This window comes from Thunnus albacares, chromosome 16, assembly GCF_914725855.1.
Source record: "Thunnus albacares chromosome 16, fThuAlb1.1, whole genome shotgun sequence".
In the NCBI taxonomy this organism is placed as follows: Eukaryota; Metazoa; Chordata; class Actinopteri; order Scombriformes; family Scombridae; genus Thunnus; species Thunnus albacares.
Genome location: NC_058121.1, coordinates 25,803,247 through 25,821,705, shown reverse-complemented (window position 1 = coordinate 25,821,705; position 18,459 = coordinate 25,803,247). Strand labels below are relative to the sequence as shown.

Here is an 18,459-nt window from a genome sequence, read left to right as displayed (position 1 = left end):
ACTTGAACTTGGTTCATTTAACTACATCAGCATCTAGTGGTGGAAAGTCAAAGTACATTTACTCAAGTACTACACTGATGTAGGTAAATTTGAGGTAGTTGTACTTTACTTGATGCTACTTTATTCTTCCACTACATTTCAGAGGGAAATATTGTACTTTCTACTCCACTACATTTATTTGACAGCTTTAGTTACTTTTCAGATGAAGATTTGACACAATGGATAATATAACAAGCTTTTAAAATACAACACATTGTTAAAGATGAAACCAGTGGTTTCCAACCTTTTTGGCTTTTGACGTCTTACTAAAAGCAGTGTGTAGTCGGGGTCACATTTCACATGTCTATGAGTTGTTAACAGCTCCACCAAATAGTGATTTTTCCCTCTAAACTTCTCACATGCTTTCATTTCAATAAATGTTAAAATGATCCAATATTTCACCAAAAATCAAAAATTAGAGAAAAAGTCCAAAAACTGAAAACAGATTTGTGTATCAGAACTTTGTTTTTTCTTCTTTCCTCTCCCATTAATCATCTCACAACCTCTCAGATTTATCTGCTGACCCTTTGGAGGGGCCCGACCCCTAGGTTGGGAACCACTGGACTAAACTAGCTAACTGTATATAAAGTAGTGTAAACTAGCTCCACCTCCAGCAGCTACAACAGTAACATGCTGCTCTAACACTGATGCTTCACTATTAATAATCTAATGATGTCATATATAATAATATATCTGTCAGAGGGACCAAACCACTACTTTTACTGCAATACTTTAACTACATCAAGCTCATAATACTTATGTACTTTTACTGTAGTAGGATTTTTCATGCAGGACTTTTACTTGTAATGGAGTATTTTTACAATACTGTATTTGTACTTGTACTTAAGTAAAGGATCTGAGTACTTCACCTTCACCTCTTCCAGTAACTTTGACTAAATGTCTTTCTGTGAACGCTTTTTCCTTTTTTCCCTCATGAAGCACGATATGCAACATTTTTGATGATTAGTTTTCACTATTGCATATAAAACACTAGAAACATTAAAGTGGGGCTGTGATCCCAGTATGAACATTGTCAATGAACTCAATGTCTCAATAAAAAAGTATATCAACAAAGAAGCTTTTAAAATAAATTGAATTTTATTTCTTATATTCTTCACGAGTTAAAAGCATCACAGAGGCATCAAACTGCAGAACTCAGAGATCATTCAGTTTGACGAGACCTTTACAAATAAATCATCATCCAAAACTGATAAAAATCCTGAACAATAAACATATAAAATGATGAATTTTATCCTTAAAGTGAGACTATGTAACTTTTGCAGACATTGTGGCCAAAAGTAGCAGTTATAGGATAAGATCCTCTTCATTTAGTTGCTTTAAAGACACCATTATTTGGTAGAACAGGATCACAAGCAGAGAATAGTTGCTAACTGACTCAGTAATGTCAATTACACAGCAATATCTATTGTATATCTGTGTAAAGTTTTGCTAACATGAGCTAATGTTAGCCACCATAAGCTACTGGTCATACCAGACCCAGTAAGGCTTTAAAAGGACCAGTGTGAAGGATTTAGTGACATCTAGTGGTGAGGTTGCAGATTGCAACTAACTGACTAAGCAACTTTGTATTCGTGAAGTAAAGAAATGTGTATTTCTTCTTTAAAAAGTTACAAGTCTCACTTTAAGATATAAATGTTATGTTCAGAAACCAAAACTGTTTATTTCCACATATTTATTACGTATTTCCACATTTGCAGCAAAGAACATATTTTGTGATATTTACAGTTTGTGTTACACTCTGATATTCTTTTGTACAAGCTTCAGAGCTTTTGCATAATGTCTCGTTAGTATAAAGGCACCTAAGATGAACCAAAAACACTCTACAAAAGTAAAAGGAGCTCCTCAGATTGTAACTATCAGAGGATCGGAGACGGTTCCTTGAGGAACTCCTCAAAGTTTTTCATAATGGTACTTAAAAGAAACCTCAAACACACAGTTCTTCAAATAAACTTAAGAGGAACAGTTGAAGGGTTTTTTTTTAGAGTGCAGTGAGCCACACCTTGAAATACTTAACATCAGTTAGTTTTACCTGAAATTTAAAGCAGCTTCCAGCAGACCGGTGTCAAAGTATTTGCAGACGACTCTGCCAAACAACGGCAGCAGCAGTTTAAAAAAGAAAAAAAAAAAAAAAAAAAAAAAAGAACACAAGTGTCGGTTTAAGATTTAAACGAATTAATTTAAAAAGGTAAAATCAAACACTTCAAATTTTTCTCTCAAACCCAAATTTTAAGCAAAAATTCGAACATTTTCTGTTGTTCTGGCATCAACGGCGTAGCTTCACCGGCTGCTGCGAGTGTTCACGTTTTCCTGAGTTTGAGTCCTTTTGATCATGACAATTTAATACATATTTAGGAGTTTTTACATTATGTATTGTTACAGGAAAAGGCATAATATAGATTTTATTTACAATAACTTTAAGACTGCTTTCTTAAAATGCATGTAAGTCATAAAAAAAAACCCTGCTGGTAAACTTTGGTTAATTAGCATTTTATTAATGTTCTTATTTGCCAGAATCCCTTTGACTGTTTAAGCATTTTGTTACTATAGCTTTATTTCTCTTAAAAATAAAAGTTTATACTGTTATTACTGTTGTAACAAGATTTGAGCGAGGCTTCAGAAAATATTTAGTAACAATGTTCAGCTTTTGTATATCTTTTTTTTAATCTTCTCATAAACTGATATACTCTGAAAAGCACACGTTTCCGAGATAAATGACTGAAATTCAGTTTGCAGCGATGAAGTAAGAACAATCTATAAAAGATGCAACGTATTTACAAACTGTTTTGTCCAGAAATGAACTGAAAGTCTTGAGACGGGAGGCACCGACGGCTCCTGAGACTGAGAGGAAAAAGGTGCTCTGATGTTTAGAAATGTTTCACCATTTTTAAACAAACAAAAAAAAAAAAATACACTGAAGTTCAAGATTATTCGCTCTTTGAATCCGAGTCTCACGGTCGAGGCTTCGCAGGCTCTGATGGGTTTGGATCATTAAGATTTTTTTTTAAATTTCTGTTTACTGATTCTTGTCACATAAAACCGATCAAGAAAAGAAATCAAAACCTGCTGAAAACAAAAACCAGCTTGATTTTCAGCAGATTTCAGCAGATATAACGAGGTATCTTGTGATTTTTTTTGAGGGGCGTTTAAAAGGTCAAAAAAAATAAAAGCACAAATGTTTCTATGCACAAGCTGAATGTTGACTGTTTTCCACTCAGCAGGTCCAGACTTTGCTATTGAAATGTTGATTTCAGTATCCAAAAAGCAACATTTAAAAAGTATGTTTATGTTTTATATATATATATATATATATATATATATATATATATATATATATATATATATCACTGATTCAAACTTCCATAGACTTAATTACAGGAGAGTTTTCTGAATACTTTCATCTGTATTGTGAAGGAAAATGTCCAGATTGTGTCCAGAGTTCATACAAGATTTTGAGGTTTTCAGCAGCTTCTAGTTAAGTGTCTTTAAGGCTTAAAAGGAGAGGTATGTGTCAGATATGCGTTTGCCTTGATTAAGTCACAAACTGTCAACTCAGCTGTGGTAGTTTCTGCGCTCCTCTTTTGAACAAATCAGGACTTTCCGACTCCAGTAAGTGACACAGACGGCAGCAGGCGGTGAAATCAAACTTCGGGGCTTCAAAAAAACGTCTCTTCAAAAAAAAAAACTGCGAGAGTGACGTCACAGACGCTCCGTACATGTTCTCATTCAGTCTGTGGATGGACCAGATGAACTGCAGCAACCAAACTGTAAAAACATTTACATCCACTGAGCCGACCGTAAAATGTCCTGAACTGTGTCCCAGCTCAGCTCCACTACTTCACAAACTGGAGCTGATGCTTATCAGTTTAATCTTCAACATTTTAAAAGTCAATAGAAAATTGAACAATGTAATAAAAATTTTTGTCCATGCAATCAAAATTTGACCTTTTCAGTTTACAAAATCAATTCTTGCTTGTCAAAATCTGGCGCCTACATTACCCACAATGCAACTTGACCGCTGACAGTTCAGTAGGAGATTCTGGTGTGTTATGCTAGTAGCTGCTAATGTAGCCTGGAGCTGCTAGCCTATAGCACAGATGAGGAGCTACAGAAGTCTGCTAACCTCACTTCTCTCTAAAACTTATCGTCTTCAAAAGGCTTTAAGCTAATTTTTTTACACATATGCAGCAGAGTTCTCCTTTAAGTTGCTTCTTAAAAGTAGAAAATCACAAGTCAGCAGGTGTCAGAGGGGGAAGACGGCTTTAAAATTTAACTACATTTTCTATAAACTTCCTACGATTGGTTATCTGAATGAAAAATTAAACTGATAAGCATCAACATTAACTCTCCAGTGTGAAGCTCATAGAGACAACTCACATGAAAAATCAAAACGGTCTTCGTCAAAAAAAACAAGTAACTCAGAAAAACACAGCTGCTCCGTGATGTCGCAGGTTTTCTTCTTTGCTGTATTTTTGACTGTTTAGACCTCCTCCACCACAATTGATTCATTCCAGAAGTTGTATTTTTTTAATTAATCGCTGGGTTCTCAGATGCTGAAGGCCTTTAGAGAACACATGACCTGCTGTGGGAGCCAGATGAGAAGAACTCGTCTTATCTGATGGAAATTTTTAAACCATGTTAAGACAGAATCAGTGGCTGAGCAGCCTGAGACGAGCCAGCCAGCCGCCGAGCAGCGACGTCGACTGTTTGGTCGCGGCCGGAGGAGGAGAAACGGCGGCGGCGGAGGCGGTGGAGGAGGCGGCGGACTTTTTGGACGCCGCTTCCTGGTAAGGGATGGTGGCGGTGTTGTGCAGATCGGCGTTGATGAAGCACTGGCTGCCTCTGATGTGGTCGACGCCGCGGATAGACGGGTGACCTCGGTAAGGCAGAGGGTAATGCGGCTCCTCCTCTGTGATGGCGCTGATCCCCTCGTTACTCAGGTATCTGTGAAGGATGTCCTGCCCTGTTCACGAGAGGAGACGAGTTAACAAGTCTGTATGTTTGTTGTATGTGTTTTAACATGTCTTACCCCTTTTTCCCCTTAGATGAACACAATGGAAATAAGCTTTTAGCTTGTAGCTGTCAGGACTGACTGACTGCAGTCTTGAGTGTATTTTAATTGTTGTCAAATAAATCTAAATCTACGTTTTGGCCACTTGGGGGCAGTGGAAACAAGCAGTGTAACATTTTAAGTTGATATGTTGAACTAACAGTTGCTTATTTCCACATCAAGCAGTTACAGAGAAACATTATCAGTCATCTGGAGACGTGTTTCTGTCCAATATTCACTCTCTGTTAGTTCTGTTTTTACTCTCTACCAACTCCTGAGGGAAATATCTGGCTCTTTAGCTGCTAAATGCTCCACTATGTTCACCAGGTAGTCTACAGCTAACTGTTTGTTTTGCTGTTTGGTGTTTAGCAGATAGCGTACAGCGGCTTTTTAGAGTTTTTTCTCTGGAAACAGCTGCCTGCTGCAGCCAAAAACGACACTATGAGAGCCCTGAGAGTGAACCACAACAGTAAAGTTGCAGCCAGACAGATAAACATTGAAACTCACTATTGTGTGTGTGTGTTTTTTGTAGATTTTATGATTTTATTGGCATATTTCAGAAGTGACTCCACCCTTTAACACCACCGTACAATCAGACCGGAGTGAGTGTTTCTATAATCGCCATGACTCCAACAGAGTGAGACGTCAGGAGTCATTTTCCCAGTTTCTCACTTTTCATTCATATCAAATCTAAAATTTAAGCTTATAAACTGAATAGTTTTGAACCAGGATTTTAAGTTTTTGGATCAGGAAGCTTGTGAAAAATAATTTAGTGGATTTCATCTGTTATTTCAATGTATCAGGTATTTAATCAACATGCAGATAAATAAAAGTATCCGAGTACAGAGACCAGATCCAGATGACGAGGGGAAGAGAACCGACCAGTAAGATGAGAGAATTGGTTTTATTTTCACGAGAGTTTCATTTGTTTTGAGGATTTTCTTGATTTAAATGATATCTTAAAATGAATCAAGTCTTGTCAATTCTTTCAAAACTTTAAGACAAAACTTGAATTGAAATGTCAGTTCTCAGTTTATTCTGTTGCGTCAGTGGAAAACAGCTTCAGCATGTTGTTCAACTTTTAATGTTTCTTTATTTAACTCAAAAATCCATTAACAGCCCGTTATCTCGGACAAACCGCAAACACACACACACACACACATTCAAATCCACACAGTGTGTTCCTGAAGGTGAAATGTTATAAGAGTGAAATCAGCTCTTTGGATGCAGCGGCAGCTCTCCGCGTTAATGATCGACGAGGTAAAAATTCAAAGCACGCAGCCCGTCCCGCTGCGGTTTGTCCTCGGCCGTAAACGAGGCAGACAGACGGCCGTTACTGATAACGGTTAGATTACAGGCGTCTGGGCTCAGCTGACCAGGTGGAGCTTACCTTTCCTTCCCTGAGCTCCGGGCCTGCAGGACGGGTTGGACACGCCCGACAGAGACTCCACCGGCATGGAGACGGGTCGAGGTTTACCTGCAGACCATACAGAGAAAAAAACAAAAGAATTTAAAAAAGAAATCTTCTTTTTCTGTGCGTATATTCAGTTTTTTTCTCTCTCACTATTCTGATCTGATCTTTTGTGGTGATTTTTAGACTTTTAAGTTCATAATTTTCATGCTCCAATTAAAAAAAAGAATGTTTTAAGCAGCTTTATGTGGAAGAATTTATCAGACTTTCTTATTTCTAGATGCAGCTCAGGTCCGTTTGGATGTTTGTGTGATTTATTTTTAATTAAAAGTAGGTTTAGACTTCATCTTTATAATCCATATAACATAAGAAGGAAAACTGAATATTCACATGATAACATAACATAACTTAATGCCATTAAAATATTGAAACTTAAAGATTTCGATCAGGCTGCAACTAATGATCATTTTCATTATTGTTTAATCTGTCCATCTGTCATTTTTCAATTAATCAGGTAATGGTTTCATCTGTAAAAAGTCTAAAAATTGTAGAAAAACACCTGTTATAATTACTCAGACGTCCCAAATGTTTGGTTTTGTGCAACAAACAGTCAAAACCCCAAATAAAAAAGTGCCAAAGTGCCATAAAACTGGATATTATCAGCCTGAAGCTGCTGTTCTGTGTTTGTGAGAACATTTTTTGGAGATAGAGAACATTTTGTCGTTTGCACTCACAGCGTGAAGAGGAGCGCTGTCTGAGGCGGACAGGGATCGGCTGGTTTACGTCAGCCGTATGATTGACGGACGTCCTGCGGTCGTCGGCGACAGTGAAGCGTCGCCGTACGTCCGCATCCAGACACGAGTTGGGAGACTTGGACCTCATTTTCACACCTGGGTTCACGTTCATGTTCCCGTCTCTTTAGAGAAAGAGAGAGAGAGAGAAAAGAGAAACAAACGCTCAGCATTGTGGGTAAATCAGAAGTTAAGTGGATGAAGTGTTGGATCGGCGTTGTACTCACAGCGGTACGTACGGCGCCGCAGGGGGAGGAGGGATGTACAGATCCAAGACAGCTGTCTTCCCTCTCTTTCCTGGTGCGTCTGAGGTTTCAGGATGTCGAAGTCTGTGGAGACCCGGAGCTCCCTGAGAGGTCTGGATAAAAAAAAAGAGAAAGACGTATTATTTCTCTGCAGCTGGTAGATTTCATTTTAACAACCAAACCTCCTTCTACGAGTCCAGTATTCCTTTATGATCGACGAGCAGAAGGTTTAAAAGTAAACATTCAAACTCCTGACGTAGAGCTTTTCTTTAAAGACAGACTAACAGCAGCAGAGGACGTGACATTTCTTCTGATGGCGTTTATCATAAAATAACAGTAAGACGTTTCAGTTTGAGAGGAGAAACCGCAGACGAGGCTCTTCTGTTTCCTTCCTCTCCTCCAAAGCTGCTGTATTTCTATAAACACAGGAACTTCACTCTGCTTCTTTTTTCTTTTTTTTTTTTTTTTTGCTTCGTCCACGTCTGAAGGAGATTAAAGGACGAGTTCACAGTGTTTAAGTCAACAGTCAGGAGCTCAAATGAACACATTGGAACAGGTTTTTCATGCTGTCATCATTCCTCCTATTCATACCGACCGTTAGAAGATCCCTTCATACCCCCTGCAGTGACTCTTTTTGAAAATGAAACTACACATCAGCTGTTTTTAAAGATGTATGTCTTCAGTAGGAACCAATGAGCTTGAAGCTGAGACACATGGTTGGTTTCAGTGTTTTCATTTGGTTTGTTGACAGTTGATAGAAGGAGACTAACAGTCAGCAGAGGAGAGTCATTCTGCTCCTACGAGAATAAAACATCAGGAAACTTTTCATCACAGACGTTGGAACAAAGGACAAAGAGGGTGTAACATGTTTGACCGAAAAAAGAGTTACTGGTAATAACCTGCTAAAGGATTACTTCATTAATCTATTAAATCAGTTAAACCAGATGGTGACCATTTGGATGATCAATTCAGATTATTTCAAAAGTAAACATATCAGCTGTGAAGATGTGCTCCCTTCCTTTCATATCAATAAACTACAGACATTATTGGTTTTTTCACTGCTGATCATCAAAATGTTGCAGAAATCACTTTGGACTCTGGTTTCTGGTGATGAGATGCTGCAACTACGAATAACTTTCATCATATATTCATTTAGTAATGTATATTTAAAGATTTCTTTCAAATATGTAGTCTATAAAATGTTCCAAAACCCAAATATATTCAGTTTACTATGATATAAAAACAGAGAAAAGCAGCAAATCCACATTTAAGAAGCAGAAAATGTTTAAACAATTATCAAAATTATTTCATCAGATCTGGTGTCATGGTGCCAAACAATCAAAATATTCACAAAAATCAAGTAATCATAAATAATAAATAATAGAAATTTACAATAGCAATATAAAATACTGGGTTCAATGTTTATTTTTGACATTTTATATCTAAATAATTAAGTAAAAATGAAAAATCAGCAGTAAAATCAATCCAAATGATAATATATTTGTAAGGTGATGACGGGTCGAGTGTTAACAGTGGAGACGATTCAAGATGACCTTTGACCTGAAGGGGAGGGAGCGACGGCGAGGTACAGACAGACAGACTGACTTCACATCTGTTTTGATATCCGAGATTAGAGCCTGAATGCATCGAACCGCATTTAGGGAGCCTATCTTCTTTAAACACACACATCCTGGAGCTCCGTCAACACAAAAACCCCCTCAGAGTTGTCACATTGTGGAGCAACCAATGAGTCACCTTCCAAAGATGTCTGACATCAACTCAGTTTAGTGTTTAGAGTGTTTTGCTTTGCCTGTTTTTTTTTTGAACAGGAAGAGTGAAGAAGGGATCCATTGTTCACACACCCACCTCAGGCCAGCAGCAGACTGGGTGGCTGCTGTATTTTCTACTGGGATCGGATCACAAACAGAAATAGAAACAGTAGAAACTAAAAGCTACGATGACAGACGGAGAATTCACCTACAGGAGCTTTATTTACCCGCTCTGCTTTACCTAGTCGCACCTCTGAAAGTCTAAAGATTAAAAATATCTCCTTTACTTCTTCCTCCTCTACTATTACTCTACATAAACATCTCATCCTCTTTATCCTCAGTTTGAGACTCTGAACTCTTCAGGGTGTCATTTAAAGCTAAATTCATTCGTTTTTTTAGACCACTTAAGGTCAGGACGCCACAACAAACTGAACCTCAAAGCCACGTTTGACACAATAAGGCCTTTTAAAGTGAACTTCTGCATCCAGCGGTTACGGAGCATCATCATCATTCATGTGGAGTCTTGTTTCTGTCCAGCTGGTGAATCTAAGTCCAATATTCACTCTCTTTTAGCTCTGTTTTTGCTCTCTACCAACTCCTGAGGCAAACATTTGGCTCTTTAGCTGCTAAATGCTCCACTATGTTCACCAGCTAGTCTGCAGCTAACTGTGTCTGTTTGGTGCTGAGCAGGTGGTGTACTGAGGGTTTATGAGAGCTGGAAACGGTGCTGATGAAAGCAGTGAGAGTGAACCGGTGCTGTAAAATGTTTGAGGAGGCGTCTCACCTGTACGAGGGGGGGTCTCCAGCGCAGGTTTTTCAGCGGAGCGGGCGCAAAGCCTCCTGAGGTCCCAGACGGCCTCTTCTTCACCACCAGGGTGACGCCTCCGGACTCTCCCCTCAGCTTCTCCACCAGGTGCTTCAGCTGCCAGCCCACCTGGACCAATCACAGAGCAGAACTCTGAGCCGTAGTGATCTCTGCAGCCTCTAGAGGGCACTAGCAGGGATTTAGACTTCAAGCATGAACTTCAGTGGCGTAAAAACCCTCTGAGTTCCATGTGTGGTTATAACATCTCATGTTTTTGACTCACCACCGTCTGTCTGTTGACCTGAACGACTTCGTCTCCGGCATGAATCCTCTGAGTTTTGTCAGCGGGAGACTGAGAGGCAGACAGAGAATCAGGGTTTGACTCATGTTAGGAGGTAAACCGAAGGGAGTCATCAAACACAACAAAGAGGGGAAAGTCAGCACACGACACACTCACACATCTCTGATACTGTTTCACCAGAAAAGCAGCTTTTTTCAGATGTGTTTCCACCTAAGAAGAGAACTTCTGCAAGTGTTCATCAAATTAAATGTAAGACTTTGAAGTTGTATGTTTTCTACAGCCATACCGGTCAGAAATGACAGTAAAACTATTCAGGTACTGATCAGCTGTACAAAACAATTATTCCTAGTAATATAATTAATCAATTAACACGACCTGGACCCAGATAAGTGGCAGGAAATTGATGGACGGATAATCAATTATAAAATAATTACAGTTAACTTAAGCTAAAATCAACACTTTATGAATAGATAAGCTTCCTCGCTGCTGTTTCTAGCAGTAGAGACTGTTTGTGTTTGCTGCAGGTCTGATTGTGTTTGCTGCAGCACAATCCGCTGCTGCACCGTCTCACTTGTAGTTTATAGATGTAAAACCAAGTGGCAACCACCACGGTTTGAGGCTGAAGCCGACGTGGAAGAACTTTAAAGTGCCACTGACCGCTTCGAAAAGTGTCAACTTCTCTCTAGAAATACTGAGTCATTATTTTTTTTTGACACCCTGCGCTCCTTATCTGGAAGGCTCCGTACAGAAAAGATGGCTCCAATGAAACCAACGGATGACGTCACACCTCGCTACGTCCATCTTTATATACAGTCTATGTGTTGGATGTCAATTATATACAAAAACATTTATAACTTTTTGTTGAAGGAGCTGGATTCACTGCTTTCTTAAACATTTTTTTACAGCTGCAGATGCTGTGAAGGAACATTGATGGTCTGAAAGTGTCACAAAAACAAACTGAACATTGTTGACATGACTTTTAAGACCACAGCTGGACTAAATGTCTGGAAACAGCTTCTTTTTTTTTTTAACCACAGTCCAACAGCAGTTGTGACAAAGAACCAGCAGCACACTCACGTTTTCTGTTGTTCCTGTGATGACGTGCAGCCCGTCGTAGGTGGATTTGATGTAAATCCCCTGTGAGATTAAACAGATTTGAAGGATTCAGCGTTTGAGACTGTGTATATGAATCCTGTATATAAATGCACAGCATGTGGTTTCTCTATAATACCTCGCTGCAGTGGCGGTTGTGGGCTTCTCCTTTTTGGACCTACATCTGTTTCTGTTTTTGACTCTGTGTGTTGATTGTGGTTCATGTTGCAGCTCTAAAATACCTGTTAGTGTTTCTCAGGGGAAGTCGGGTCAAATTGTAGGTTTTCTTTTTACAGCTCTTGGTATTTATCTGACAGTGTCGTCCTGCTGATGTGGTCTGAATGTAAAAGACGTCTGCCATCATTGGAGCAACAAGCTCCTTATTCTTTGGCCAGTAAGTGAGGAAAATGTTTGTTTGGAATGATAATTGCAAAAAAAGTTCATGTGTGTTAGTTAACGCTGAAAAAGATTCTGTACCTACGTGACTCGTGGTTGAGAGAAACAGCAAACACACTCGGAGAGATTTGATGACGACAACGGGTGTGTGTTCAGTAAGATTTGGAGCCTGTACTGACGTATATTTTAATGATAAGGACTAATGGGTCGTATCCAATGTAAAGCTGCCTGCTGTGTACACTGGTACTACATGTATAATACCAGTTAAAAGTTTCATTTCATTTTGTACTTTTTAAGTTTTTCTCTATGTTCCCAAAAAAAAATAATAAACATATATTTCAAAAGAATATGTTGTGCCCTGTAGCGCCTGTAGAACATCATCACCCCCCAATAAACAGCAGGTCACATGTTGTGTTTTTGTCCGTTGGTTCTGTCAGCTAAGACTAATCTCTACATGAGAACTAGTCTGTGTGGTGCAACCAGTTTTATTAACTGATTCATAAACATTACATTAAATGGAGGCTAAGTTTGAACTGCTGCTGCAGCCGGTTGGTGATCAGAAAACTTAAAGGTTAAAGGTCGTCATCCTGTCACAGATCATAATGAGAATATTTCTGCTGGACAGAAATATTCCAGCAGCTGTGCAGCACAATCATATAAACTCTGAGCAAGAGGACTGACTGTGAAGTGTAAATAAATATTAGTGATGGATTACTTTTCTTGAGTAACTGCTGTGATCATTCTGATTGTAACTCATCCTGTATTCTGCTCTGACTAAATGTTTCCTCCACACATCATCTGTTGTGTTCAATCATGTAATCGTTGGATCTGAGCTCACCAGTCCTTCCCCGGGCTTGATGTTGGAGATGTGCACCTCCTCCAGACAGGCCATCTCACCCTTTAAGGAGTCAGAGGTCACTTTGGCCGTCTTCTCGCAGATGCCGTTCAGAGCTCGGGACTGAAACACACACAAGAGATTTGAACAAAATAAAAGTCAATGGTTGTTTAATTTCAGAATGATGTAACGTTACCTGTATGACAAACAGACTCAAGCATTCTCACGATGAGGTGGAGTGAATTATGATCCATTCTTAAAGTAAAAATACGTCACAAAGTTACATCATTTGAATCTAAACTTCTCATTTGGTTTCTTGAAACTGCACTGAAACAGACTCAATCTGCACTTATTTTTATTCTTGTTTTATTTGAAAGAGAACAGACGGTAACGCTTTATTTTATTTTATAATTTCATTGAAATTTTCTGTGATTTCTGTAATTTTCGGGTATTTCACGGTTCATTTTTAAGGCATTTTACAGTGAAACTTGGTACAAATTATAAGAAAAAAAACAGAAAAAAGTGTTAAGTTTGTTTAGTTGTTATGTACTCACTCATATTTGGGTTCATATGTAGTTTTTAATTTGCAATTTTTCAGTAATTTCCTAAAAATAGCTGCTGTATAACCGTTAATTCTTAGAACATTTCTTTGAAAAGGTTATGTCATTTGGTAGTACACAGGAAATGTGCTCATTATAGTTTCAAAGAAACATCCTTATATGTAGTTTGAAACAACAAACTACACACTGAAGAAAAAAGTATTTTCTCTCAGTTAAAGCTAAGAGTCTAATTTATAAGAATTTTTACCACTATGAACTACTTATGAACTCAAATATAATGATTCGGCACTCAACAACTAAACCAGCTTAACACGTTTTTGTTTTTTCTTAGAATTTGTACCAAATTGCACCACCTTCTCTGTACAATGTCCTAGAAATTAACCGTGAAATACCTGCAAATTACACAGAAAATTTCCAGGAAATAATTACAAAATGAAATGACCTGTAAAAGACTATGAGTGCAGCAAATAATCCATGAAAATGAGGAAACGAAAGTGATACGACTAAACTTTTTGACCCTGCAGACTCTTCAGTGTTTCCTCATTACCAATAAGAGCTGCGCAGGCACATATCGCTTAAAATACCGGAACGCTACTCTGGTTAAAACGTGTCAGGCTGAAGGAAACGTAGATAAATGCAGATCTGTAGTTTCCACAGAAGTCATAGCCTCAGTAATATTTCTGGGAATCAGAGAGATTGCATACAGTGGGTTTTTAATTATTTTTTAGACTAAATATCCTTAGGATTGAATGTTATAGGCCAAAAAAATGAATAAAAAGGAATTTGGTGATTTATATGAGTGTTACATAGCTGGCAGTGTACAACATTTAGACAATAATGTAGAGAGATTTACAAAAAGATTTACTGAGAATACAATCAAACTGTTAAATGACCTTTTATTAGTCAAACATTTCTTATGTGGGGGAATTCAGACTCATAACTTCAGTATTTCTAAAATCTTAGCTACAGTTCTGCAAATGTGCTGAAACTAGTCACACTCTACATGTTCAAAAAGAGTTAAATTTCAAAATATATAAATTAAAATCTAAAAATTGTGGTAGAACTGCCTTTTTAAAGAGAGGAAGTTGTTGAGATGGCAGTTTTTATCTTCCATGATGTCAAGTATCTGCTCCCGTGTGTCTAAAAACGCTGAGTCACAACTTGCTGTGGAAGTATTAAGCTGTCTTACCCTGACCTCTGACCTCTTTGTGGAAAAGGAAACGAAAAAAATAGACTAATGAACCTCAGAGCAGCGTCACATGAAAAAAGCTCCAAATGAAGCAGTTGTTGGGTTTCGTTAAACAACAGAAGAAGATCCTCCCGGCAGCCTGAGGCCTTCACACACACACTGATCATTAGACTGACTAGACACTCAGCCCTGCAGCGCAGCAGGGGGTCTGAGGTCATGGGAAGCAAGGAGGCGATCAGGAAAACACAAACACACAGGAAATTACAAGTAAACCACGAAAACAAGCTCCTCTGGAAAGTTAATTGGTACAATTCCTTTTTTTTTTTTCTTTTTTTTTACTTTAGATTTGTTTTGTAAGTCTAATTTTGGTGAGTTGGTATCAGCTGTCTCCAGGTTTAAACCAAAACTATTTCTTAACCTCTCAGGTCTCCTTTCATTTATTGAACTCTGCGGTGTTTCCTGCTTTAGTTCAGTTTGTTTGTCCAGGTGACCATGAAGCCTTTTACACAGTAACGTCTCTGTGACCCCTCGATAACGCTTTTAGTTACGAGCGAGACGGAGTGTAAAAAAAAAAAAAACAAGAGGTGGATGCCAAAGAATACAGGAGACTGACAAAGTTCATTGAAATCATTGTTCACCAACGTCACAATGAAATAAACACCGTCTGAATACATTAAAGCAGCTCGTTCACACCTACTTTTCCACACTAGTCCTGCACAAAAATGTCAATCAAAGCTCTGTTGTCAGTATTTGCCATCATTTTAAATGGTGGAATAGATGGATGGATTACTGAATATGAACCTACAGAGAATTATCAGCAATTATCTGATTAGCAGGAAGCCTTGGAGAACAGTTAGACAGCTGCTCTTCATCTCCAGCATGAAAATACTGCAGTTAGACACAGTTTTAATGTAACAGCAGCACTTTACAGATAAATTTAACCTGAAAAAACATCCTGAAAATTGACACAAAACGACAACAAGCAGGTGCAGCATCAGTGTCCAGGAGCCATTTGTCTCATAATCCGTCCATGAAGGAATGTGAAGATGTTTGTGTAACTTATGTCACGATACTTAACGACCTAAATTTAGCAGTACAAGCTACAAGCTAACAAAATAACAACTCTCTTGAGAAGTTGTATGTCAATTTTTGGGCGTTTTAAGGATCTTTTAGGCCTCCCTCCGCAGAACAGTCACAAGGAACGCTAAACTCAGACTTGAGGTTTCATTAGAGACGAGTCAGAGGTCACGAGTCAGAGAAACTGGTTGTCAGGAGGGAAAGTTACCATCAGCTGATTCAGTATTCTGGGAACAAAACAGGAAGTGTTATCTAAGACAGGAAGTGGATGCTCCTGAGCTGAATAAACAGCAGCTACACACACACACATACACATACACACACACACAAAAGAACACACACTAAACACCACAGGACACTCAGCAAAAGACAGGAAAAGGAAGTGTGTGTGTTCCACCGACTGTGTTTGTGTGTGTGTGTGTGTTTGTGTGTGTGTGTGTTTGTGTGTGTGCGTGCGTCAAGCCCAGAGGAAAAAGAAGAAGCGACGCTCACCACTTCCAGAATCTTCTCCTCCATCTCATAAACAGTGCAGTCCTGCAATTAAAGAGACAAACACACTGAGAGACTTTATACAGCCAAAAAAATAAAATAAATAAATAAATACTTTTAATCCTCCACGCAGTCCAAATATCTGCAAGAAAAAAAAAAAACCTGCTGATGAAATAAGATAACTTCTAATTCTAACCACTGGATTCACATCAGAGGATAAATAAAACATTCTTGGGAAAACAGGTGTCTTTGCAGATGGTTCGAAAAGTCTTTGAGGATTGTGGAAATCAATCAAGATGTTGAAATTTTTGATTTTTTGACGGTCACCAGGGATTTAACTTTCAGAAAAACAAAAACTGAGCTCTGTAACTCAAATGTAAAGAGAATATTCTACAGTGAGAGACACAAACTGCGGCTCGGTGCAGCTATAAAAAATCTTTTTGTCTTAGTTTTAAATATTTCACACAATATAAAACATCATATACTGTATTCTTTGACAATTAAAGGCACAGAATATACACTGTGACTGGAGAAATGTTTAAAACCATGCAAATTTAATAGAAATTTAAAGACAATATGGGAACATAAGAGTTCAAAAGGTCAAAATATTGAGGCAAACTACTTCAGATGTAATAATTTAATCTATTGATGTCACACTTCAACACAAACCAGAAGCTGTACAGAATAAAATCTTCATTAAAGAAAAGCTCGATTTTAAAAACACCTTGACATCAAATGAGAACTCTCCCTTTCAGACATCTGTCTCTGTGAAGAACTGCGAGTGTTGTAAACAGAGATGAATAAAGAGAGAGAGGAATCAGCGGGAAAACAAATATTTGAGAAATGACAGCCTACAGGAGAGTGAAACCAGAGGGAGGGACCGCAAAACGCCTCCCAGAGACACTGAGAGGATTCCTCCTGTGGTCGGTGAAATAACAGCTCCCTGTAAACAGACTGACAGGATGATTGCATGACAGCGCGGCGGGGGCAACGCCTCAACGCTGCACAAAAACTCTGCAGTCACATACAGGGGAGAGATGACACGCTGCAAAAAATATCACACTGCACGGCCTCAACTGCAACTGGGAATTTTTATTTCTTAGGAATTTCTTAGGAATCAGACCTTTTGTTGCAGTGGGAATCATCCAATCAGTAGAATAAGTACTTTTGCTCTTATTGGTTAAAGCAGCCGATGTTTGAGGTGGTGCTTTGTGTGACCAGTGTTTGCTGGCTGCAGTTCAATGCACATCATTGGGTTTAATCACCTTGAACGACGGAGTGCAAGTCGGATATCTCGGAGCTTTAAGTTTCCTAATTGAAATTATGACCTGGATGTTGACGTGAACGCTGTTTACAAGTCAGAATCTTGTAATTACGATCATTTTGTTATGACATGAACGCAGCAAAAGTTTCCAAATACACTAAATATGTCTTTATTTTAGGGAAATGTGTATAAAATGATGCACGAGACTAGAGATGGGAATGGAGAACCGGTTCCAGTTGAGAACTGGTTGCAAATAGTCTGATCCATCATATCCATCACATCCATCGATACTGGCATTTTTTTTTCCTGACAGTTGCAAAACAATGACTTCAAACTCATGCGCCTACACTGCTGGAAACTTGCAACAAGGAGGAGTCATGGCGGTTAAGACCGAGACAGCAAATAAAACACACCCAGAATAACCAAGAAGTTGAGCCAGTACTGTGACCAGGCTGCAGGGAGAGCAGCTGTTCTGTCGGTCTGCTGCCGGAGCTAACGGAGCTAACAGAGCTAACGTAGCTACTAACGGACAGCGGACCGTCAGCTGACAGCTGGCTGACCAGGCTGCAGTACAGTAACACTGAGGGAACTTGGAGGTGATCTCCAAACGGTCCTTCTCTGAGTAGAATCAGAATCTACTCTGTTTCATCAGTGTTCAGACTTAGAAAATAAAACTGTGTTGACGCTGAAAACTGGAACTAATAAAGGAATTGATAAAGACTCAGACCGATAAAGGCATTGGTATCAATAAAATCTTAACAATTCTCATCCCTACACAAGACATCTGAAGTATTTCCATTTACAGTAAGTTGATATAAAACGCACCATGTTGTCATACAATGTGGGAAAAAGGGTTTTCTGTTCTAAAAACGATGATTTAAAAGGGAAAGTCAAGAGATTCTTGCTTGTTTAAACAGTCATATCCGGAAGAGCATCATCAAAAGGACTTTGTGCATGTAAACAGTAGTTATCTGGTGCATCATCATCATCATCATCATCATCATAATCACCAAAGCTTGAAAACAAACTGTCCCAGAGGTCACAACATGAGAAGTTCGACTTAAGTTCATGACCTTCTGTGTTTCTCTCTGTTGTCTTCACACAACAGTTTTCTTAGTCTGAGAGGAT

General features: G+C 38.6%; 1 protein-coding gene across 1 annotated transcript in view; it reads right to left on the bottom strand.

Moving 5' to 3' along the window:
* The window catches only part of cnksr3 (cnksr family member 3), a 60,332-nt gene that overhangs the window by 11,063 nt on the left and 30,810 nt on the right, over positions 1 to 18,459 (bottom strand). Inside the window, exons 5-13 of the mRNA XM_044329817.1 lie at positions 16,071 to 16,112; positions 12,756 to 12,875; positions 11,507 to 11,566; positions 10,412 to 10,480; positions 10,108 to 10,257; positions 7,537 to 7,667; positions 7,253 to 7,434; positions 6,498 to 6,584; positions 4,715 to 5,020 (exon numbers count right to left, since the gene is read on the bottom strand). Coding sequence (XP_044185752.1) covers positions 4,715 to 5,020; positions 6,498 to 6,584; positions 7,253 to 7,434; positions 7,537 to 7,667; positions 10,108 to 10,257; positions 10,412 to 10,480; positions 11,507 to 11,566; positions 12,756 to 12,875; positions 16,071 to 16,112 — 1,147 coding nt within the window. The remainder of the gene's footprint in view (positions 1 to 4,714; positions 5,021 to 6,497; positions 6,585 to 7,252; positions 7,435 to 7,536; positions 7,668 to 10,107; positions 10,258 to 10,411; positions 10,481 to 11,506; positions 11,567 to 12,755; positions 12,876 to 16,070; positions 16,113 to 18,459) is intronic.